General features: G+C 42.1%; 1 protein-coding gene across 1 annotated transcript in view; it reads left to right on the top strand.

The window, feature by feature from the left end:
* Positions 1–23,905, top strand: part of gria4a (glutamate receptor, ionotropic, AMPA 4a) — an 87,313-nt gene extending 63,408 nt beyond the window's left edge. The window contains exons 12-17 of the mRNA XM_019885822.1: positions 5,884–6,050; positions 9,757–10,120; positions 14,154–14,401; positions 17,571–17,685; positions 20,797–20,934; positions 23,235–23,905. Coding sequence (XP_019741381.1) covers positions 5,884–6,050; positions 9,757–10,120; positions 14,154–14,401; positions 17,571–17,685; positions 20,797–20,934; positions 23,235–23,399 — 1,197 coding nt within the window. The 3' untranslated portion in view covers positions 23,400–23,905. The remainder of the gene's footprint in view (positions 1–5,883; positions 6,051–9,756; positions 10,121–14,153; positions 14,402–17,570; positions 17,686–20,796; positions 20,935–23,234) is intronic.
* The last annotated feature ends 1,147 nt before the right edge of the window (positions 23,906–25,052 follow it).

The raw sequence follows: 25,052 nt of genomic DNA, 5'->3' as shown, positions 1-25,052 counted from the left end.
TGTGTGTGTGTGTGTGTGTGTGTGTGTGTGTGTGTGTGTGTGTGTGTGTGTGGATGCAGTGGAGCAACCTGGATCCTTTGTTCAAATTTCATGTGTATTTTAGACAAGATCCGCAACCGGCTGCATATAAAAGGCTTCGGCTTCTTTGGGCATTGAACTCACACAGTATGACACTTCCAGTTTCATAATCATGAGAACTCTTGAACTGCCAGGCCTCCAGTTTATGGTGAATTGTACCTACAAGAATCAAATATATTGCTCACGAGCATACGTGTCGTTTTCATTCGTGGGATTTATATTGCAGATTTTTGGTTTGTCCTTGCTTTTTCGGTTCCTGTTTTACGAGCGCAAGTTTGAAACTTCAAACGTCAATCAATCAAAAACAATTCACCTTCAAAAGAAAACTTTTTTCTAACTGCAGCATCACCAGAGACAGGCAATAATACACACAACCGCATCAAATGGTCCCAGGTAGTGAGTCATCCGGGCAGAGCAGTGACAGGATGTGTTCTCAGGTCGACTGATACAGACCGTTTACAATGCCAAGCACTTTGCTCATTTTAGCACTGACCTGAGCTCCTGTCCCGTGACATGGTGTGAATCTGGGCAAATCAAATATACACACTAACACCATAAACGTGAAATATGGAAGTCTCGAAAGGAAACATGGGCACATAGTCCCCCCGTCCTCGTCTATATGGGTGAGCAAGGGTGGGAGATTTCACAGTTTGCTAGGTGTCCGTAAATGTTTAATGAACCACAGAAGAGGCAGAGTCCAGCTGTATTTTTAGAATATTTATATGAAAATGGCATTCTATTATTGATAACCTGAGAATGCAGTTTATTGAAATATTCATGGACATCATGGACCTTTAGAGAGCAAACCTGAGGAAAGAAGGAGCATCGGGGAGAGTTGAGGACAGGCTCAAATGTCCTAAAAGAGTGAGACGGTGACAGGTTCAATGTCTGCTCATCCTTCGAAGGAAATCAAATGTGGGTGATTTTATCAAATGTATTTTGCAATTCATGTAACTGGTGTTCAATGGGACCACAGGACACTCGCTTGCTATGTCCGGCACAGTTTTTACACGAAAGGCAGCAACATGTACCACCTTTTGGATAGCAAGAGCAGTGCATTTAACGTTTCTTCAATATGAAAAAAATATATCATCGATTGCCATGGAAACACAGGGTTGCTTCTTCTTAGTGGTCTGTACCTGGTACATAGTCAGGAAACTCACTTTTTCTTTTTTTGGATCCAAATCAAGAAATCAGAAATCTAAAAAAAGCAATACCCAGAGAAAACATACAAGCATGGTGGAAAACGTGCAAAAGGGTAAAGCATTCAAACAACATTCAAATCGCACACCTAGACCCACTTGCCCACTGCGCTGCCCACATCTTACATGCAAGCACATTTTATGTATAAAATCCGGATCAGCAATATTCTACCCCGCCCCCCCCCAAAATTCTTAAGAATCAAATGAAAAAGCAATTCTGACCCGTTTGCCCCTTGTTCAGATTTGCGTGCGATATTTGTTGGGACGGCTTGGAACTACTAGTACGCGGCATGCCGTAAATGAGACACTGTTGAGTGTTCATCTCTGAGTCTTTTCATTTGGATCGTCATAAGAAACCCAATCATAGATTTAAACAGATGCATATCAAGATTTTTCCTGCCTGAAGACAAAAAAAACCCTTCTTCACTCAACATTACTAGCCGCACTAAAACAAACCCTAAAAAAAAAAAAATTCTCAAAGGCCTTCTGTCTTTGCAAACTTTTTCAGCTCCAAGACTTATTTATTGCCTTCTCTGCTGTGTTTTCACACCTGGTTTAACACCCACAGACATAGTTCATATTTGAGTAATGAACAAAAGTTGGCTCTGCGATGACCCTTCCAGCCTTCTCTTTTGCTCTCCTCCTCACTTTTCTTCATTGACTCCCATTCCTCGCTCACCAACAGCTGTCTTCTCCCACTCCCACTTTGTGCAAATAACAAGTCGATTCCAATAACAATGCTAAAGAAAAAAAAAATACGGGTGCCATCTGCATGCAGTGACATTCCCACTCAAACATGAAGAGCGCCTGACAACACGGGGTGCACGCCACGCACCAGCCGCACACATGCGCACATGAATAGCTTTTGTGCAATTGCACAACAATCCCCGTCCCCACCAAAAAAACTCTCATCGCTCTTAGCTCGAGTGTGCCCGTGTCTGTGTGTGCAGCTGTCCTTGTGATAATGCGATACTTAACATGACGTTGGTGTTCATCATCGAAATTGCCCAGCCTTGTCACCTCCAATACAGCACGACCGCTATAAAAACCAGGATTACTGTGGTTATAAATGCCTGATTATAATCATTACAAAGAGAAGGCTGTCACGGGTGTACTTTTAAAAGATTTTTCTACCTCATCCTGTGTCATCCGACAGATGCGTTTGGGGGACAAAATGAAGAATAGCAGCACAAAGAGTAAAACAAGAAAGCATATATTCAAAATGTTGTTTTCAAGGTTGAAAAAAATATTTATATCTTTGTGGTCAGAGGGGTACGGCTGGGCAATGCATGTGGTTAATCGATTCATTCGAATTTATTCGGGGAGCATCTGTAGTTTAAAGCGTGTGTGAACTGCTTGCACAAACAGCATGGCTGCGAACAACGAGGAGGTCGTTTACAAAAGCAGTTACTGTTGCCGCATTAGAGACTTTGTCACGCCACCGTCCTGGAAGAAGAAAAAAAAAAAAAAACGTAATACCACCCTTGTTTCTTTGCTTTCTTGTTCATTTGATATGTTCATATGTTTGGACAAATATAACGACAACCACAAAAACAGCTCATGAGGGCTCCATGATTTTCTTGATAAGGAGCAAAATATTTTCAGTTCTTACATCGATATCTATGGACCTCGAAAGGCACTCCATGTTTTCTTTTGTGTTTCGGAGTCACATGACACATCTTTCTTGGTGCCAGGCATTAAAATCAACGAGGAACTGAAGGAAGATCGAATATTTTCCATGACTGCAGTTAGTTTCTCATCAGCCATCTAAACAAGGATTTTGCAGTGGCAGGGTAGGGGGCCACTGGTCATGAAGTGAACCCAAGGCATCTGCATTCCAAGGCAGCAGAATGTACCGTAACACTGCCAGTACAAATAGTTAAACACTGAAACTGTTCATTGAATCGGGTGTTTACATGTTGACGTCTTTTCCCAAGAGGATAAGCTTATTTTCACATTATCTGTCCATAAAAAAATATATATATATATTATTTTTGCAGAAGTTGATGCAAGTTTAAAAAAAAATGTTTCAAAGCTTGTTTGGTATCAGGAGAAATATCACAAATCCCAGAAGTGGGGAACAACCAAAGAGCAAAACTTGTTTTGGATAATGTCATGTCATTTGCTTTGCTTTTGTGGGATTTTTGTGAACAATGTTTTATTTTGAGGCTGCATCCCGACTCGAATCGGGTTAGTCAATTCGAAATTTAAAGAGGTTTAGTTCATGAGAATGTTTTAAGCTGAGGTCCAGAACATCATCATGCGAAAAATTGTATCAGCATCGACTGTTATTACATGTCATTACCAACTGTCGATCTAAATAAAAAGATACACTTCTTTTATATTCCGACATTACTTTGTGTTAATTTTCACACAGAATCCCTGCTAAAATGTATGCTTTAAATATGAGCGGTTTTTGCATTCGACATGTGCAACTGTCATTAGGATATTAACATCTGAACGAATATGAAAACGGCTGTTCAACTGGTTAAGAAGGACATTTTCGGTTTATGGTGAACTTTCTTCATCCCTCTGTCTCTCTCCTCGTTGTCAACATAGGAGGTGTTAAAATGCAATTTGTCTGTCTACTCCAATTGCTGCCAGAAAGCTGACGAGTAAAACTGCAACAAATCCCCCTCCAAAATTGCACCGGTTATTTTGAAGCATTCGTCAAAATAATCTAATCATCTTGATCTGGGTCTGTATAAAAAGGCAGCTGCCATCTCCGGTATTGACAATTTCAGGGTTACCAAGTTTATCAAAATTAGATTCGTTTAAATCTGACTTTGGAAAACCTTACTTGCAACGAGTCAAACGTGTCATGACTGCCCACTCGATTTCATGGTTGCTAAGCGACAGGAGCAGTGCAACAACTGCGGATGCCGGACTGTCTGTGATGAACTTCCTGTTTCGAAGGGCAGACTGACTGTCTCGGGCTGCAACTAATGATGATCTCAATAACTGATTCAGCTGTTGCTTAACTGGTCAATCAGATTTAAAAAGTTGTCATTTCCATCCCTTTATTCAAAAACAGCACAACATTTCAAATGGACTTGGTGGAAAATGCGGAAACGAATTAATTATGATTCCGTGATTGGTTTGATTTGTAAGATGATGGAAAAGAGACAAAATGTTGCTCATTGTTTTCCAAAGTAAAAGGGAATCTTTTATTTTGATTCAACACAAACATAATCAGTCTGCTTTCGTGGAGGACGAGAGAAATCCGAATAATTACTGTTGAAAAGCTGAAATCCGAGGATGTGGACAATTCAAAATTTCAAGGGTTCGATTGTAAAAAGAAAACAAATCTCCATGAATTCGTTGTCGATTAATCGATTTGAAAATGAATTTGTAACTGTGTCAATTAAAAATGAAAGAATCGCCCAATACAAATTTGTGCATGTGATGCTATTCAACCCCACGCCTTGGCCTCTCCGTAACATTTCGGAACCCGTTGAATAATATTTGCATTAACGCTGCAAATACATGCACAATCAAAAACAAACATGACCTAACACATGACCTCTGAACAAGTAGTGGCGTGTAGCATCCATTCCATGATAGCAAGATATTCACCACGCCACAGCATCCACTGCCCAGCTCATATACAAGCAGGTCAGAGGGGAGCGCAGAAGAACTTTTTTTCCAAGCTTGCCACGACGACCACCAGCCGCCCGTATTTTCTCGGGTTTGATCCTCTCCATCACCATTGTGACACTTAATCTGGCAGGTCGGCGGAGATCAGCATATTCAGGCTGCCATTTATGCTGGAGCTTTAAATCAAATATGGCGAAAGACCTCCCAAGGTAAAGGTTTTCATTGCTTGAATGCAAACATCATCAGCTATTCCTTATTCAATGAGACGCCTCGTGCCTGCTCAGCTATTTCCTGACCTTCTGGTGTACATTCTCAAACAGAGCGTATTTCTTTCTCGGAAACTTCTCGAGCATCTTCGGGGAAACAATCTGTGACACGTGTTGTTTGAATATATGCGCGCCGGCGCGTGCGCGTGAGCGAGCGTCCGCGTGTGTTGCGGATCGAGTTGCCATGATTGGTATGCGGCTTGCGTCCCCTCGCTCCCTGCCGCTGCAGTCATCTCTGCAGTCAGACTATTACACTCCTATTCAGGTCTTTTACTCTCACTCTATAGCCTGCGCCATCTATATTCATCTATCTTTGGGAACGATCTCACCTTTCCAATTTTACATTCCATCGCATCCAATCTCTCCATAAGACTTCCTTATCTTCTTTCGTCCGATCTTTTCAGGGCTGCTCACGCTGATCCGTTGTCTAATCCTTGACTTAATGAATTGACTTCCCATGACAAGAACTGTCTGTGTCTTGGCACATAATGCACACTGCTGAGCCTTTGCGTCCACATGCACAGCGGTGAGTGGCAGGATACATGAAAGCATTAACACACAATGGCCCGTATTGTCAGAGTGACCTTGATAAGACATTTACATCACCCCCCTGTCATCTTTAGGTTGGGACTTGTCGGGTGTTAATGTCACTGATTGGCAAGGTCACTGCGGAAGAGGTGCGGTGAAAACGATGATGGGCAGTTGAGTGATGGGACTGCAATTGTTAGCATAAATTGCAGGAAAGTGATGCTGATGAGGAGGAGGGTCGAGGCGGAGTGCAGCAGAGTGAAGTAAACCGATCAGAAGAAAACATCTCGGAGGAATTGGATGTCTTTGTCAATAAACATCTGAAATTACAGCTCTCCTCCGTGCTGGCTGCTGCCGGCGGCTGCTTCTACAGCTCAGGGTGTGTGTGTGTGTGTATGTGTGTGTGTGTGTGTGTGTGTGTGTGTGTGTGTGTGTGTGTGTGTGTGTGTGTGTAATGTATTGAGTAAATGGCCCCAGGTGGCCTGAATACTTAATGATTGCAACAGATCCATCTAATGGAATGACTCACCAACTACAGTGGTGCACTGAAGCTTCCCAACTCAGATTGGTCACAAGGTCACTAATTAAAATCCACTTGTACAGACTGTATTTCACAGCAGTTCACAAACAAAAGGGGTTTTTCTGTTTTTGGTTTTTTTTTTGGGGGGAGGCAGGGGGGTCATCTGAGTGGCATCACACAATTAATGGCAACGCATCTGTAATTGTAGCCGTCTGACTACATGCTCTGCTAATTTGTGAGATTTTCAGAAGTGCTTGTTTGCATTCTGGAGAATTTGGTGACGGTTTGGATTTGGATTTTTTTTTTTTTTTTTTTTTAGATATTAACCAGAAAATAATTCAGGTAACCGATTAATAAGATGATTAATTCGAAAAAAAAAAACGTTTTGGGTCCCCTAAAGACAATAGAGATATGAATTGCAGGCAGAATATTTGCCTTTTTTCACACAACTTTGATACATTGTCCTTCAGTGTTTTTTAACTGTTCAACAGAGAGAAACATTGGCAAAAATCAAATGTTTGCTCTTTTTGAGGAGTAGGGGGGTTGCACATCATTATGGCTGTTGTATTTTGTAATGTGTTGATGTGTTGGGGAGGAAAAAAAAGCAAATAATCAACAGATTTTTTTCTGAGTTAATATCGCCCGATTCAATGGACAGTACGATTAGTTGGACAGGCCTACAGAGAAGATCTCCATTCAGTTTTGTTTTGTTTTTAATGCTTCTTTAGACCCAAACCCGATAGCCTGTAAACGTCCCGTGTGTCTGACTTTATTAGGCACCGATTACATATATGTTTTGTTTTTAATGCTTCTTTAGACCCAAACCCGTCCCGTGTGTCTGACTTTATTAGGCACCGATAACATATTTTTTGAAATAAAAACTCAAACATGTACAGCATACAACACAAGTTTCGATATTTTCTGCTTAAATAGCTGGAAATGTTCATACTAACAATACTACAATACTCTACGCATATTCTTTAACTAATCAGGGTTTGTTTATTGGCATATTGATATCCGTGGATGGAAGAGTAGGCATACATCTTCAAGTCCATCCATCCATCCATTTTCTGAAACACTTTGTCCTCACAAGGGTCCCGAGGCGTGCTGGAGCCTATCCAGCCGTCTTCGGGCAGTAGGCGGGGGACACCCTGAACCGGTTGCCAGCCAATATATCTTCAAATTCTTCCCTCTTGCTATTTGTTACAAAGATGCCGTACGTCTGTGGAGGTTAATTTGACCACAGACTTTTGAAATGCATTGATAGACACATAAATACGCCGCTGTTGGCTGTTGGAAAATAATATAAACAAAATGGAAGGAATCAAGGTGGCCATGCAAGCAGTGCAAAAATTGAAATTGTTTGGTTCCGGACGTTGATTGAAAATGCTGTTGTGTTGCATGCAAAGAAACACCGTTCCCTCGAAACGTGTCATATGCAGGAAAATATGTGAGAATAACAACAAAAAAATGAAAGAAAGAAAGATGGTGTACCATTAATCTTTCACACACTGCGATTGGGAAGGCAATCTGTTGGCTATCATAGATGATACATGACCCGCCGTTGAATAAGTTGCGTGTTGCATACCAACGCGGACTTTCACGGCATCAGATAAATGTGTTCAAACTCGTGTCACATGAGGAATCAAGGACTTCACTCACTCTGCTCACCCAGCAACACACACACACACACACACACACACACACACACACACAGACGCTCGATCCCATGTATCCAAGCATACGCTCCATCACAGCCTTATCTGAATGACGCACTCTTCATCGACCTCCAGGAGGCACACATCATCTCTAACTTGGTGCAAGGCCAAATAGTGTTTAATAACCACCTCTTTTTTCATGTTCTCCTCCTCTCCGACAGCACACACAAACAAGTCAAGGGCAATGCATTCGTTGCTAGACAAGACATTTATCTGTTTTCCGAAAGGATATTTTTACTGTCCCAATATAGAGAAGCATTTTTAAATGTTAGGATTGTAAGTCGAAGCATCCATTTCTGATGTTGGCCCCAAATGGGGACCCTTCTGGATGCCTGAGATTTTTTTGTCATCAAATGTGTTGTGGTCTTTGAAGGACTTGACAGGTAAAGACAGTTCCTGCAGGTCTGTGGTGGCTGAATCCTCTTTGGAAGCTGTCGGAGCTTTACGTAACTCTTGACACAATCACAGATTAATTCATGAAGGTTTTATTCACCTGCTGACAGAGACAGTATAACATCTGTCATGTAAGGGGCTCTTCTGAACAGTTTCCGTAGTTCAGAGCAAGTCCCTGCTGATGTTGACACAACACGATGAATATAGACGAGCGGGTTTGCAAAAGCACAGTCACTGTTGCCAATTTAGCAATTTGGTTGACCTTGGCAACATTTCCAACTGCTGATGCAACTATTTTAAAACAAAAGCTACTTGTTAGTTGAATTCCCACCAAGGAACTGACACAACTGAACATTGTCAAAAGGATGGTCTATTTATATGTTGAAAAAAGTAGATGGTTGTCACCACATTGGAAATTTGTATGTACTTCTAACCTGCAAATATTTTTGCGCAGTTGCCCTGCTTCACCTGTGAAATTCTACATCAGAAAACACTGCTAATTATATTATTTGTGTGGAAATGCAACTCAATTATGGGAGGAGAAATTTTGAAAGCTTGTTTGGTGTCATAAGAAGCAAATACCATATTGAGGGGGGAAAAAAAGCAAAATTTGCAAATGTGGAAACATTTTTAGCTAAAATCCGAAATCAGTCTTTTGTGAAAAAATAAAACTTGAGATTTTATTTTAACTCCATATTTCCCATGCTTATGTGAAAGTCATCCAACTGCAAACACTACAACCGTAGTGTAGCTGGCTGTTTTTTATTCTGGGATGCAGCAACCGTTACCCCTTTGGGTGCGCTAAATTGAAAAGTCAGATGGTGCCCGGCCAAAAATATTTTTTAAACTGGCTAAACTTTGGAAGAAGCAATGAAATTAATGATGCATGTTTCCTTGTTTGCTGCTTCCATGGTCGAGAGACCCTCAGAGGGTAGACAGCTTGTGAAGGGTACAAGTTTTACAGAGGCCTTTCATGCACACAATTCCAAGGCCTTTAAATGAAAGAAACTCGGGTTTGTTCAGTGTTCACACCTCCCTCTCTCCCCTTACACATAAAAAAAAACAGTTTCATGCAAACAAAAAGAGAATTACCACTTAGGTTCATGTACTTGCTCTCAATTGCGAGCTCGAGAGCGTAAACATGGAGGAAGAGAAAAGCGAGAGTGTGTGGGTTCGAAGAGGACTGAGATTACAATCAGTTGCATGACGTCTTTATTATGGTGCATACTGAGCTGGTTGTGGAGATGAAAGAGGTTTTCTTGGCAATAATGTTGCGCCCACAGTCATGCATGCAGAGTTGGTGAAAATGTTTTGGAAAAAAAAAGTAATAATTAAGCCTTTCTGTTTTTTCCTCTGCTAATCCCCATCACTCTCGTTCTCATTTTTTTTTTTTTGTGGTTGTTTTTTTTTATTATCCCCTTAACCTTCACACTTCCTTGGTCCTTCATCATCAGCTTGCAAACATCCATCTCAACCCCCCCCCCCCCACCTTCCCTCCCGATAATCTTTTCCTTCTGTTGCGCCCATCCTCCTCTCGCTCACCCTTCCCACTCCATTTCCTTTGCGCCACACTTCCTTTCTCTCTTTCCCTCCTCCACCTCCATCTGTCTTCTCTCCAGGTCTCTGTCTGGACGTATTGTGGGAGGTGTGTGGTGGTTCTTTACCCTGATCATCATCTCCTCTTACACAGCCAACCTCGCTGCTTTCCTGACTGTGGAGAGGATGGTTTCCCCCATTGAGAGTGCAGAGGACTTGGCCAAACAGACAGAGATAGCCTATGGGACACTGGACTCAGGTTCTACAAAAGAGTTCTTCAGGGTACGGCCTTAAACCACTTGATCGTTGACATTTAAATGTGATTCCAAAACACAATTCTCTCTTCTATTTTGGAAACACCAAGTACCGTATTTTTCGGATTATACGTCGCTCCGGATTATAAATCGCACCAGCCAAAAAATGCATAATTAAGAAGGAAAAAACATATATAAGTCGCACTGTAGTATAAGTCGCATTTTTGGGGGGAAATTTATTTGATAAAATCCAACACCAAAAACATGCATGTAATCTTGAAAGGCAATTTATAATAAAAATAAAATAGAGAACAGGCTGAATAAGTGTACGGTATACAAACGTTACATGACTGACATGCCTGGTAATGTCAGTAACGACATAACATATTAAGAGTTATTCAGATAACTCTAGCATAAAGAACATGCTAACACGTTTACCAAACTATCAGTTTCACTAGTACAAATCACTAAATCCAATGAAATCTTCATTCTCTGTGTCACTTTTAAACAACTCCCCCAACTCTGGAGGTAGACGATGCGCCGCTTCTTCTTCTTCTACGTCGCTTACGTCAGACTCATCGTCGATTTATCAAAACAGGCCGAGAGCGCCCTCTTGTAGTTTAATGTGAAAATAACATGTGAAATGACATAATCATGTGTTACTAATTTCACACATAAATCGCTCCAGAGTATAAATCGCACCCCCGGCCAAACTATAAAAAAAAAAAGCGTGACTTGTAATCCGGAAAATACGGTATGTTGTCTTGTGTTTGCCACATTCATCCACAAATTAGCAACACGGTGGTGTTCTTTCTTTCCTATTTTCAAATAGTGTTATGGTTTTCTGACCATATTTTCACCAGTCTTCGGCTGGCAGCGTGTCTAACTACACACTACGGTGTACCCCAACAAATTTATTCCAAAAGAAAACAACGCTATGTGATGATGCCAAGCAAGATTTTATTTCAAACACACTACTCAACGGCAGCATTGGAGAAAGCAGCAGCAGTAGGCATGGTACCTGTACAGAGCGAGCTCATTCCAGACTTTGCAGTGTCGTGCACAAAGCAGAGCAAAAGTATTCAGCTCTGACTGCAGGCGGGACGATAACAAATGAGCGTATAAACTGATTTATTCCACTCCTGGTGTGTGCTGCGAAGAATACATCGATGGCCATTTCCAGAATTCTCAGTGGGGGGAAAAAAGCTTTGCTGAAATGGTCCTGAAGTGTGCCTAGCTTGGAGCTAAATTGATGCTAAAGTGTCAATGAAACCGTCTGCTTCTTTCTGGTTATCGACAAACCACCGTGGCCTTATTTACTATGGCTCTTATAGATAAAACCTTGGATGCCTCGAATCGTGGAGGGAACTTCGAGGAAATATTATGAGTGCTACCTGGAGAGTAAAAAAGTTTTATTTCCTCAAATCGGCACATCCAGGATCAGATAACGGGTAGAAACTCTGATGTCTGGTTTGACTGACAAACGAGTCACCCTGATCGTGGCAAGGATTGGAAAATTAACTCAAACACAAAAACTAAATACGGCGAGGTAACGATCCAGCTCAGACACAGCTGATAGAACACGAGGAGGAACTATTCCTCTTGAGTAGCACAACACAGACGCGGGAAGCACACCACCATGCCAGTTAGTGAACAGTAGTGAAGTAAAAAGTGGAGCGTGACATCACATTGACGGATGACGCAAAAAAACACCTGAAGACATTTTCATACGGCACCAGTATCAAATGCATGTGCACCAAAAGCCCTTTCTTACAGCCTTATCCAAAAGAAAGTCGATGTATGTTAGTTAGACTCATCTTGGCATTCGTTTTGTTTGAGTATGAGACTCACGGGAGTAGTGTACACTTAGTTGGTGAAACTGCATCAATATCTACATCGTGAGGGTCTGGCACGCTTCCTCATTCAAAGACTTCCATTTTGAAATCTTATTTGAAAAGGACTTCTCTCTAAAAGGCTGTTGTCATGTAAATGAGTGACCAAAACGACACACTTTTGATTTCCTATTTTTTTATTTTTCAATTCACGCAAATAGCCACCCGAACTGTATGCGTTAGAAAGGGAACAGGAAGTAGCAATGTTCTGACACAGCTGCGACCACATTTAACAGAAAGGTAAGTCGGGAACGGCTCCAGCTCATGAGTCACCCTGAATGATAAGCTGTAGAAAATTAAAGAGTGACTGAATAGAGCCTGGTTTTACATTTTGAACAATTACAGTGAGCGACTGATTAGCACATTTGCCTCACAGTGCCGAGTGCAGGGTTCGATTCCAGCTGTGGCCTTCCTGTGTACAGTTCGCATGTTCTCCCCGTGCCTGCGTGGGTTTTCTCCAGGTACTCTGGTTTCCTCCCACGTTCCAAAAACATGCACAGCAGGGTGATTGAACTCTCTAAATTGTCCCTAGGTGTGATTGTGAGCGCGGATGGTTGTTCGTGTCTTTGTGCCCTGCGATTGGCCGGCAATCGGTTCAGGGTGTACTCCGCTTACTACCCGAAGGCAGCTGGGATGAAATCCAGCACGCTCGCAACCCTTGTGAGGATAAGCGGATTAGGAAAATGGATCGATGGATGGATGTTGCTTGGCCCACGCCCAAGCCTCCACAAAATTCAGTGGAAATATGTGATGTACACAGTCAAAAGTCATAAAATTGTGGGCAAGTGCACTTAGCACTTTACCCTTTGTGGAGAAATGATAAGAGTGAACAGGGCATGGTAGAGAGTGGCGGCATGAAGTTGAGTGACTGAGAGAAGCCCAAGTTTGGTTTCACTCACTCACAGCTTGCTGGCAATGATCATTTTAGCGGAGTCTCCAGGGGAACACTAACTGTGTTCTGTCACATGTGCTCATGCTCTGTAGTATTCCAAAGAATCTTGCGCTCATTGTGTGCGCTTATACACCAAATAATAGATTTAAAAGATGTGAGCTGTAGTGAGGATGCCGGGTAGCCGCTTGGATGTGCGGGGATTGGCGGGGTGCTATCAGAGCAGACAGTTTGTGCTTCCTTGAACAGCTCTGGCATCATCAACATAACGAGCAGGCTGAAATCTGTGGAGGGTGAAAAAGCAATTTACTCCCCCACAGCTGAGGGGGATTCACCACCACCATTAATTATCTGTCTGTTTGTGTGACTACATGTGTGTGTATGAATGAGTGCACATGAGCATATTCATAGGCCTATGGATGCATGTGAGTGTATGTGCATGAGCATCCCCTCCTCTGAGCCCATTTGTGTGTCGGTGTGTAATTAAATGTTTTTCAAAGTGCGGATGCTTGAAGGTGAATTCCAGCATCCATTTCCTCCTTCACCGCCTCACTCATTGTTCAAGAATGTGGAAAGAGACACACCACATTGTCACACATCTTCCCCCTCCTGGCTTCAATTTATTTGCGCAGTCATCATCGCCGCATCAACTTCACCAACACACACATTATATCACTTGCACATGTGTAATCCGATACAATACGAATGTGGTATCAAATTTGTGGTGACTTTTGGATATTCCTAAATAATCCGCACAGGTAATAACTAAAATAAGGTTTTTTTTTAAGGCAACCCCACCTGCCTTGCCATGTTCTTGTCAAAGAGTTTCGTGTTCCATTAACCTGCCATGCATCTTTTTGGAATCTCGGAGTAAACCGGAGTACCCGGAGAAAACCCACGCAGGCACACAGGGAGAACATGCAAACTCCATAGAGGAAGGCCGGAGCGGGAATCAAACCCTGCACCTCTGCACTGTGCACTGTGAGACGGACGTGCTTCGCAGTCGACCACCGTTGCGCCATCTCACATATACCAGAGTTGTCAAAGAATTACTGACAAGTTCAAGAATATTCTAGAAAGAGAGAGAGGGAGGAGCCTTCCTTGTATGAAGCACGGTTGCGTCTGAAATGTTAACTTTAAATCTACTGTTGCTAATTCCAATCGTTCTCTTCTGTAAAACATCGAGCAAACTGACACAACTCACTCTATCATTAAATATTCAATTGTTGTCGACATGAATTAAATGCCGTTGTGTTCTCCCCCATCTCTCTTCTACCCAGAGGTCCAAAATAGCCGTATATGAGAAGATGTGGTCATACATGAAGTCAGCCGAGCCAACTGTCTTCACCAAAACCACTGCGGAAGGTGTGGCGAGGGTGCGCAAGTCCAAAGGGAAATACGCCTTCCTCTTGGAGTCCACCATGAATGAGTACACGGAGCAACGCAAGCCTTGCGACACCATGAAAGTCGGGGGCAACCTGGACTCCAAAGGATACGGAATTGCTACACCCAAAGGCTCACAGTTAAGGTAGGTGGAATAGTGTAACAATAGGAAACAGTCACAAGAGTGATACTGTGCTATTGCTGCGATATTCCACCTACCCTGCTGTGCCTTTTATACAATAATTTCTGTCATTGCTGCCCGGAGGAAACTTCTTATCCACAAATAAAACAAAAATTTAGTGACCATTGATTTTTTTTTTTTTTTTTTACCTACACTATGATGACGTGCCCCATCCTTTGGATGCCACAAATCAACACAATGCCACTATTCCTCCCAAAAAAATTAATAGATATAATTAAAAAATAATAAGTTTTCACCCAGCAGCAATTATCGTGACATGTTTAAATGTGTAGACATCATCATATCTCCTCTTGATCACCTTGAGTCTTAATTTCTTAGTTTGTCTCATTGTGTGTTTCTCTTTGTCACTTATATTTTTGGCCATCGTTATGTCCCGTGGCACTTTATGTTGCTCCTCCTTTACACTCGTTTCTTCACAGGGTCACCTTCCAGGTAACACTGTCCATGTGTCTGCTGTCTTGCGTCTGTGTTACTTTGAAACAGAGGCATTTGTAGTGATGATCGTTATAATGATGACGAGGCAGATCGATGACATAACTGTGAGGAGGGGCAATCACCTCAGGCTACAGACACTGCATCCACACCCACAAGGGGAAATTATAGGAAACAGCAATAAAAGGCGCTGAGCAGAGGGGCCTGACTAATGGGGGACTTAAACTTGACCAAACAAAAACGCTTAACCCTTCTTTCCTTGCAGTGTGGATACATTTTCCAGCAATTGACTTAGGCAATTCAAGTCATAATTGTGTTAGGGTTTGTTTTTTTGTTTATTTGACACATATTATTGCAGTGCTTTCCCAGTGTGATAGTTGTCTGCTGAGAGGAAATAACGAATCAGACAATTCCATTTCTCTCTTTCAAATCTTTTCCTCAACTTGTACAAAAAGCAAAGCAACATGCCTGTCCTTGAACTTTCCCCATGAGCGGTGTAAAGAAGTCCCTCAAATACCAGTGGCGAGGGTTAATAATATTCTATGAATGTGAGGCTGCCTCTCCTCATAGTGTCATATTGCTGAGGAAAAATGTTCTCTGATGATTATAGTCATTGCATTTTGAAGTTTAGCTTTAAATAATGAAATGTGACTGTTTATGACCTGTTTTTCATCCATTGCGCTAATCATCTAAGCCGGTGGGTGGTTCTTAACCTTCTTAGAGGTACCGAACCCAACCAGTTAATATGCGCATTCACCGAGCCCTTGGTGAAAAATTCAAGATATAAAAAAAGGCATTTATCAAAAGCAGAAAAAAGTAAATAAAATTTAAAGACATAAGTATACTTTATTTTCTTTTTTTTAATTGTACGCCGTCCTATCCCAACAGTCACACGTTGACTACAAAGCGAACTAAATTTCCCACAGCACTGATTGGACAAGCAATGTCATGTGATCATCTGCGGCAAGCGATGACCAAGCGGGCGTGTTATAACTAATTGACATGTTGAGTCGCGCGTGTGTCTTACCCTCCATGGCAGAGGCTCCGTCGAACCACTGAGACCGATTCACCGAACCCCTAGGGTTCGATCGAACCCAGGTTAAGAACCACCGATCTCATCATTGCTTGTAGATTAGATCACCCCAGAGAACACTGTCTTGATCAATATCTCTGAACTCTCTTTACTTGTGCAAAATCCTCCCTTCCAAATGAACACAGACAACACAATAATTATGCCATTAAAAAAAAAAATCTAATTATGAATGGGGATTTTTTACCAATTGTTGCCCATTGCATCTTCTCACTTAAGATGATGAGCTCCAGTTTGACAGATATACAAAATTCACATAGCAATCCCTCCAAGCAGCCATCCCTTTTATAGTGTTCTAGCTATGCAGCACTGTAACTCAGCAGAGAAAGGCTCAAGATGAGATTTGAACTCAGAACTTCTGGCTGTGATTCAGACATGGTAGCCACATGCTCCACTACAGGACTGCCAAAAGTGGGGAAAAAGAAAAGTGACAATGACTCTAAGGACCCATGCCTGACAGGCCCAAGAAAATAGTATTTTCAATTTGCAGCAGAGGTCATGGGTGTTTTTCAAGGGGCCCCCAAATCCTTGGGGTCGCTCCTGCTCCACCGTGCGGCACGCAAAGCAATTCCGAAACGTTAGCAGTTGCGACTGGTATAGCATGGACAAATGTTTTGTTCTGATCTTCACCACCCCCTCACAAGATTTTTGTTCTCGGCCACCTCACTCCTTCTTTCAACATACAATGGTTAGTTAATAGAATGTTTCTTGCCACTCCCACTGAGAGAATTGCATGTCGATTTAATGCAACCTCATAGCTTTGCCTTACGACAGATTGTTTAGCCCAAAGTCAACAAAGAATGCAAACTGCCCCTGAGCCAAAATCGTGGATGCCAGTAAAAGCCGCATTGAATGAATTTTAATGCACAAACTGTTTAATTCTTGACATTCTTATTTAATTATAAAATAAAATCAGGAAGGTTTTTGTTTGCATTTTTTTAAAGGTTCTCATAGGTATGAAAAGGCTACGATGTTCAGTACTTGAAGATAACAACAGAGTACTTTTCAAAAACTTCCACTTTGAGACCCATTTTAAAATCCAAAACTCAGACTATGTCCCTGAATTTTGAATTTTGTTTGGAGGTCACAATCCCTTCAGGGGTGTGATAGGAAGCTTGCGGGAATGTGGATTTACACACACACACACACACACACACACACACACACACACACACACACACACACACACACACACACACACGCACGCACATACAAATTGAGACTAGCTGGAGGGCAGTGAAGCTGCACAATGGGACAGGAGCTCCATCAGCAGGCTACAGCCCTGGTTAACACTGTACATCAGCAATTTGGCACTGGGTGAAACCTCTTGTAGAGTTTATCCAGATAGCATTTGCAAAAAAACGCATTTTTAGGAAGAGAGTATAAGAGTTAAAGAGATTTTTTTTCTGGGGTGCTTTCCATCTTCCTTCCACCACCTCTTAGTTGTCCTCCCTTTGCTCCCATATCCCTCACCTTCTTCCACCTGGCACTGGTGCCCTTCCAGCTTGACTGTCTTTCCTATCTTTTGCTCTGACCAAACTATCTTATGTCCCCCTCTCCCGCCCCCTCCTCCTTTTTTTTACTTTAAAGAAATGCGGTCAACCTGGCCGTGCTAAAGCTCAACGAGCAGGGCCTGTTGGACAAATTGAAAAACAAGTGGTGGTATGACAAAGGAGAATGTGGCAGCGGGGGAGGGGATTCCAAGGTTAGCCCTCTCTGTCTGCCCTCCCACCATGAGGGAACGGGGGTCAATCGCAGGCTGGGGAGCCTAAGATGGCCCCCATCCTGCAGTAATGCAAGCATCTACCCTGGTGAAGAGTGTTGGCAAAGGGAAAAAGTCATGTTCAAAACCTCCTGAGAAAACCTTCTGCTTTGGTTGCAGCTGTTGTCAACAGTGTGCCCCTTTTCCACATGAAAAGGTTCAGAGCCTTTGACACCGGTACACCACTTGAGCATATTAAAAGATAAACATTTCTCTCAAAATACACTTTATCAGATGGCTATAAACTTTCACCGATTCTACCAACACCTACAGATTTGACACTTGTTTCTGAAAGTAAAGAGCCAAGGTGGTGTGGATGTTCTCAATTGAATGGATTTAAGACGACAATCTCCAAGGACTGGAAAGGCAGGAATGTTCGCCCCCTAGTGGAGCTCTGGGGAGAGAGAAAGGCAGGAATGTTTTCATCCATCCATTTTCCGATCCGCTTTCTCCTCACAAGGATCGCGTGGGGTGCTGGAGCCAATCCCAGCTATCAGGGGGACACCCTGAACTGGTTGCCAGCCAATCGCAGGGCAGGAATGTTTCTGTGGCATTGTTGCCACCTAAAAAGGAGCTACCGAATATCTTTTCTACCAGACTGACAAAGCTCGGTGCTTTTAGTGAAACCAAAATCAAGAATAAATGACTAAAATACTTAGAAAACAAGGAACCATGAAAACGAGAGCGACTATGATCATGAGCGAGAGGCGTGACAGCAGTTGGAGTCCTTCAATACAAGGCGTGAGGGTGATACAGACATGACACAATACACTCCAAGCTTTAGATGTGAAAATTAAAAAATAAATAAAATAAAGGGGGAAGGGTGGGGGGAGTCAAAATCCTCAATAGCGGAATCATTACAGTATGATGTGATATTATTATAATAGTACAACAGTGAAATTGTTCTGTTAAATTTGTCGAGGTGTGAAATGCTGAACTACCAAGTATTTCATTGAGTTCCTTTGACAGCGGTCAATTATTTGACACCGCCACAAGGCGAAGGCAATGCATACCTGATGTGCTGTTTAACAAATTTATTGTTCAATGCCACAATGGAGTAAAAAGACTTGCAAGTATAAGCATGGCATGCCATACGTTCCAGTATCACGGTCTCTCCCAGCCATAGCAGAGAGCTACCAATGCCTCTGGGGGTCAATATTCCTGTCCGGACAGTATTTGCAAAAAAAAATTAAAAAAAAACATCTGGGGTAGTATGGTTGCCTTATGTGAAGTGACAAAGGTGGGTCCCACTCATATGTCTGTAGCTCGCAGAGCTCCTCTCCCCCAGCCCCTCCTCAACGAGTATACACACATGTACTCAGTGGGATCCACGCTAGGTCACTTGATGAAGTATTTGCTAACGTTGTGACCTGAGCTGTGCAATGCATATGTGAAAGACTTTTAATAACATAAAATAACATGACCTATGATGTTATTTATGTTATTTTTACACGCAAAGAATCCCGGTAAACCTTGCCGTTTTGAAACTGAGCGAAGCGGGCGTCTTAGACAAACTGAAAAACAAATGGTGGTATGACAAGGGAGAATGTGGACCCAAGGACTCTGGAAGTAAGGTCAGTCTCACGCTGTCACAGCCCAGAATGCTAGCCTAAAACTTTCATCCTCAACATGCTCCAGATTACTGCAACTACTGTCATAGCAACACTTTTATATCTGTGTGTGTGTGTGTGTGTGTGTGTGTGTGTGTGTGTGTGTGTGTGTGTGATGCTTGCATCAGGGGAAAAAAAAGATACATTTAGAATGTCATTGTATATGATGGCGAGTCACATTTAGCGAAACGCCGTGTGTGTGTGTGTGTGTGTGTGTGTGTGGTGCATGTGGTGCTTACATCAAGGGAAAAAAAACAAAGATACATTTGGAAATGTCATTGTATATGATGCCGAATCACATTTAACAAAACGCATCAAATTTCTCAAAACAGATACCGGTAGTCACTTTCTCTTCAGTTTCTGTAGCAATCTGTGGCAAACTCATTTCCATTGCATTTGGCTTCAAAGATACAATGGTGACTGCACCACCGATTATTATTCGACTATGGTCATGTCCATGTCATTGTCATATTTGGAAAGGTAAAACTTGACAGGTTATTTCCCGTATAAACACAGTCAATTGTGACTCCTAAAATCCGATTTGAAAAACTACTGTTGTCTTGACAGGTTATTTCCCGTATAAACACAGTCAATTGTGTTCCAATGTTTATTTTGAAGTGAAACAAATACTGTGCATGTACATCTAAAAGAGGACTCCTAAAATCCGATTTGAAAAACTGCTCTTGTCTCATAAACCAGCAGCCAAAATGACAATTGCTCAGATTTTTTTTTTGTATGTATGTAAACAATTTGATGCTTGAAACAATTTCTTAAATATCACTGTCAACCCTAAATGTTTGTTTCCTCGAGGAAATTTTGGGCAAATTGATTGACCCAAAGGATAGAATATAAGCATATCATACATAAAGATAACATTCCACTGAGCTAAACCATAAAAGATGCAAGCTGCTTTGATTGTTTTTGCGAGTGAAGAGAAATTTCTTCATTGACAACATTGATCCATTTGAAAGACGGTTAATTTCAGATTCTCTGACACAATGACACATTGGATGTGTACAAGTATACACTGTAGAAGTGGTCGGATCAGTGAAAGTATTAACGGTCATTGTAGACATAGAATGTAGTTAGAATTCGTCATGATTCAGCAAATTGTGCACAATCATTCCAGATGCATGACTTGATGATGCCATATTGACCCAATCGCAATGAAATGAACTGAATTCAATCACTACTGAATGTGTCTAACCCTCCTGTACCATCTTGTCTCTCTTCTCCCCGCCGCTGTTCTCCTCTTTATTTTTTTTTGTCACTCTCTCCATCTCACCTTGATTCTCTTCACTCACTCGTATTTGTTGTTTTTTCCTTCTTTGACTTTCTTGCATTCTGATAACCATCGACAACATTCCCCGTTGGCTTCTGCCTCACCCCCTTGCCCAACACAACCCCGCCGCCTCCCTGCCCCCCACCCCCCTGCGCTCCACAGGACAAGTCGTCTCAGGCCCTGAGCCTGTCTAACGTGGCCGGGGTCTTCTACATCCTCGTGGGCGGCCTGGGCCTCGCCATGCTTGTGGCGCTGGTCGAGTTCTGCTACAAGTCGCGGGCCGAAGCCAAACGCATGAAGGTGGACCTTAGTCCCCCCCACTGCCCCAGCCCCTCCCCAAGCACCCAGAATCTAGCCACTTATAGGGAGGGGTACAACGTGTACGGCTCCGAGGGGGTCAAGATCTAGGGGTAGGATTTAGAGGCTGCCGTCCGTCTAGGTGGGGTCATGATGGTGGTGGTGGTGGTCATCATGGTGATGCTGGAGTTTGTTGTTTATGTTCATGCTCATGAGTACGTGCGGTCAAGCATTGTGGAATCAAAGGTGATTTTTTTGTTTGTTTGTTTGTTTTTAATGAAACTTTGTTTTGGCCATTTGTTTATTACCGGCCTACAATTTTAGGTACATTTCTTTTGTTGTTATCCTTCTGCTAGATTTGGTTCCACCATCTTTGGCTGCAATACTATTAAGGATGGATAGATGATGACATGCCAGTGATGGTGATGCTCATAGCTAATATAGACATAACTAGACAACTGCATTGTATTCTTCGGTAATAATTTTTAAAAAAAACAATGGAGCAGGGATGCACAACTCCATCCACACATGCTGTTTTGTGTGAACAACAAAATCATTGAAGATGATCGTCTTGTACAATGGAAGGGGATGTTTTTATTTCACAGCAAGGGCAAGGAACCATAATAAAGTTGAAATTGACTCTAACTACACCACTAGATGGCAGTAAAATCATGATATTTCTTCCAAGCGGTCAGTGAAGAAATGTGATTATCATGGAAAAAAATGCATGTAAATATATCTCACGACAAATCAAAGAAAGTTAGATGACACAAGTACGTCACACTGATAGATAATTTGGTGTCTTCGGTTAACCTAACATGCTGTGACACTGTATTGTTTCGATACACAACACGTTAAAGGTGTTGGACGGATCTGAACTGTTTCACACAGATTTTCTCATTCAAATATGACAGCTTCCAGCTACAAATTAATTATGTTCAGCGTCGACACCAGCTTTCATCAGTTATTTTCTCACTTCCAGCAGTAATGTGATACACCAAGGAAGTCCACGTGAGAGATCCTTCACATTCAAAACAATTCCACACGATCCACGAGTTTCACTATGTGAAAACCTGAAAACTACCTAAGAACAACCAAGTCAGAAGGGGAATGTTTACACATCATGACAACATACAGGAGTTGTGATCCGCATTCAACCAAACCTTCAGTTACTCAGGTTCGGCGTTCATATTGTATAGTGGAGCTGTGCATCCCTGTTGCAGATGGACTTGAGAGGTGCTTTCGCCAAATCGGGGCCTGACAACGTCAAAGTGGCCCAGCGTCGCTGGAGGGGAAAAACTGATCAACAAACACTTCATGTAGCACAGTTACTTAATGATGTTGAAAAAGGCCAATTAAATGGCGTCAAATGAATCTGAAAAATAAACACGCTGATTTAATAAATGTAAGCTGCCTAATTTGAAACATAGCATATGTAAAAACATCATGGAGTAGCCTGTCCGTGTGAAGTGTGCCCCCCTACTCCGAGCAGTATAGTCACTTACTCCCTCTCTATAAATCCGAATCCTCAACACAAAACAAAATGTCATTTTCCTGTTTTCCCTTGATGTTTCTCGAATCCTCACCTTCCCAAAAATGATCCCTTTTAAATTATATTCTGCCCAGCTATGGAATCACTTCAACCTCCCCCACCTCACCCAAAAAAAGCATGGTCACTCTAAAATGCAGATGTCTACAACATAAATCTTGCGTTTGTTGATTTGTTTCCTGCTTTTACCTTTTGCCCGTGTGAACATTTAATGTCGTGATTGCCCTTCTGTGTGATCCATGGTTTGGGGGTTCATTCACACCAGGAATTCTGAATTTTTTTTTTTTAACCCCCCCAAATGCTTTACGAAGCTCGGTGCTTTTCAAACACAAAATAATCCGTCTCAATTAAGTATCACTACAAATGAGTCCACATTTGATTTCAAACACCAGAAAAAAAACATTTTCGAAATATTTTTATGACAGGATTGAGTGTGAGCGAGGATGGAGGACACAGCAGTCCTTTGCATTACTTCAACGTCAGGACTGCTTTACCACTCTTAAACCATAAAATAACTATCACACACACTTAAGGCATATGAAGTCAAACCGTGTTTAGCCGAGGCGACTTGTTGTGACTGCACCTTTCCAACTTTTGTGCGTTCCAAGTAATATGTGTGAAGACCCATGCATGATTATGTCAAATGCATGCATACATGTTTTGAAAGAAATGGTGCATTTATGGTACAGTTTTTGTGTTTTTTTTTCCCCCATGCATAATTTGACCAACTTCTTTTCTGTTCTTCCTCACCTAGCTGTCTTTTTCTGAAGCCATGCGAAACAAGGCCCGTCTGTCCATCACAGGAAGTGTGGGGGAAAACGGCCGCGTTCTAACGCCAGACTGCCCTAAAGCTGTGCACACTGGTCACGCCACCCTCCGACACCCTGGCCTTGCAGTGGTCTCCTCCGGACTGCCCTGAAAACCAAAAAAGATCCGCTGTGCCTTAGTGACACACCAACATGCAGACTCACATTGAAGGATCACGTCCATATTCATCACTTTATCTTCAGACGCCGTACATTTTTACATCTTTTCCCGCTGCCTCTGACTTATTTTACTTCAGAAAATGGAATACGTCGTGTAGAGAACGTTGCTACGGTTGGCTGCAGCAACTTTTTTTTCTTTTTTTTTTTTTTTTGTTTTGGTTTTGGAAGATTCATCCAAACGAACTGAGGCTAAAACACTGAGCTGTAACCACTATCATGATGATAAAGAAAAAAATCTCTCATCTTGTTTTCATTGGACAGTCTCGGCCAATAAACGACAGCCCTCAACAACGCCTTACAAAGACAAACATTTATGTTGATTATACTGTCATTGCTGTCGTCATCTTGCCTGCAAAGTGACAGGTGTATCCTCTTAGAAGACCACAAAACTGTAAGCCTGATTGTTTTGGGGGACAATACAGACTTTGCCATGGAAATTCAAATATGAAAGACAAAACTTTCTTACTTTTCAAGTAAAATGAATTCTTGCCCCACGCAGCAGGGCAGACAGCCACAATGGAGCAGACAAAACCTCCACATTGCTGTAAACGTGGCCTATACGGGCCCGAGAATACAAATTTGACCATGTTCTGTTATGACCAAGCCTTCTAAGACAAGTGGCTTGGGGACAGTCGAGTGCGACCAGAACTCGACAGTCTTTTGGGCAGAAACTTAGCGGCCAGTGGAATGTATGTATGTCCAGTTCAGTGGCTACATTCTTCAAGAGAAGCCAGCCTAAGACGTCTGCGTGAGGCAGTGCATTCAGAGGCAGAGTGGCCCTCGTGAAATTGCATCGCATGTTCTTACACTTAGCCTTATGGTCATGATACTTAAGTGACATGTTGCCATAGCTACTGACAAGTAAGTTAACCGAGAGTTTCACATACCTCGTGTTATATTAAAATTGGCGTTTCACTCTTCCTCTGTATTTTGTACCACCTTAGTGAAATAAGTTTCAGGGTCAAGTATGGGTGGTTGCAGAGGAGATAGCATTGTGATGAGTTAACATTTGGTCCGCATTAAAAGAGCCTTGGCCCGTTTTGACTTTGGTGGCATTCAAATGCAGGATGCGGTGAATTGCGACATAGATAAAGACCCGGAAAAACCACCGGCAAGGACGACAGCCAACCAGCGAACACGAGGCTAAATCAATCGCAATGATTGTGAAGGGACTACCGACAGAGTGCTTAAGTGTGTGATTTATATGAATACATCAGAAAGTTATGCTAGTTAAAGATACAAATCAATCTTTGCACATTTGCAAACAGCTGAGTGTCCCAATGTAGTCGCCCAGGTTGCAAATTATTCATCCATAATGTGAAAGCTTTGATTAATCCAAACCGTATCAACATGTAGTCTAAATCTTTTTTCTCTCGGGTAATAAAAAGACAGTTCAAGGTACGATGAGAGCTTATTGTCAGAAAGTTTGCTTTTTAAAACTGCTGTAAATAAGGTGTAGCGAAACTCACACTGTCTTTTTTAAAAAAATGTTAGATAATAAATCATTGCAATAATGAGGACAAACTAAACTTGCCACTACTTGTAGTTAAAATCAATTTGTTTTTATCAATCTACATATTATATAT

The sequence above is a fragment of the Hippocampus comes genome, unplaced genomic scaffold, assembly GCF_001891065.2.
Source record: "Hippocampus comes isolate QL1 unplaced genomic scaffold, H_comes_QL1_v1.1 scaffold29, whole genome shotgun sequence".
Taxonomy (NCBI): Eukaryota; Metazoa; Chordata; class Actinopteri; order Syngnathiformes; family Syngnathidae; genus Hippocampus; species Hippocampus comes.
The sequence above is the reverse complement of the archived record's forward strand: the minus strand, read 5'-3'. Positions and strand labels throughout refer to the sequence as shown.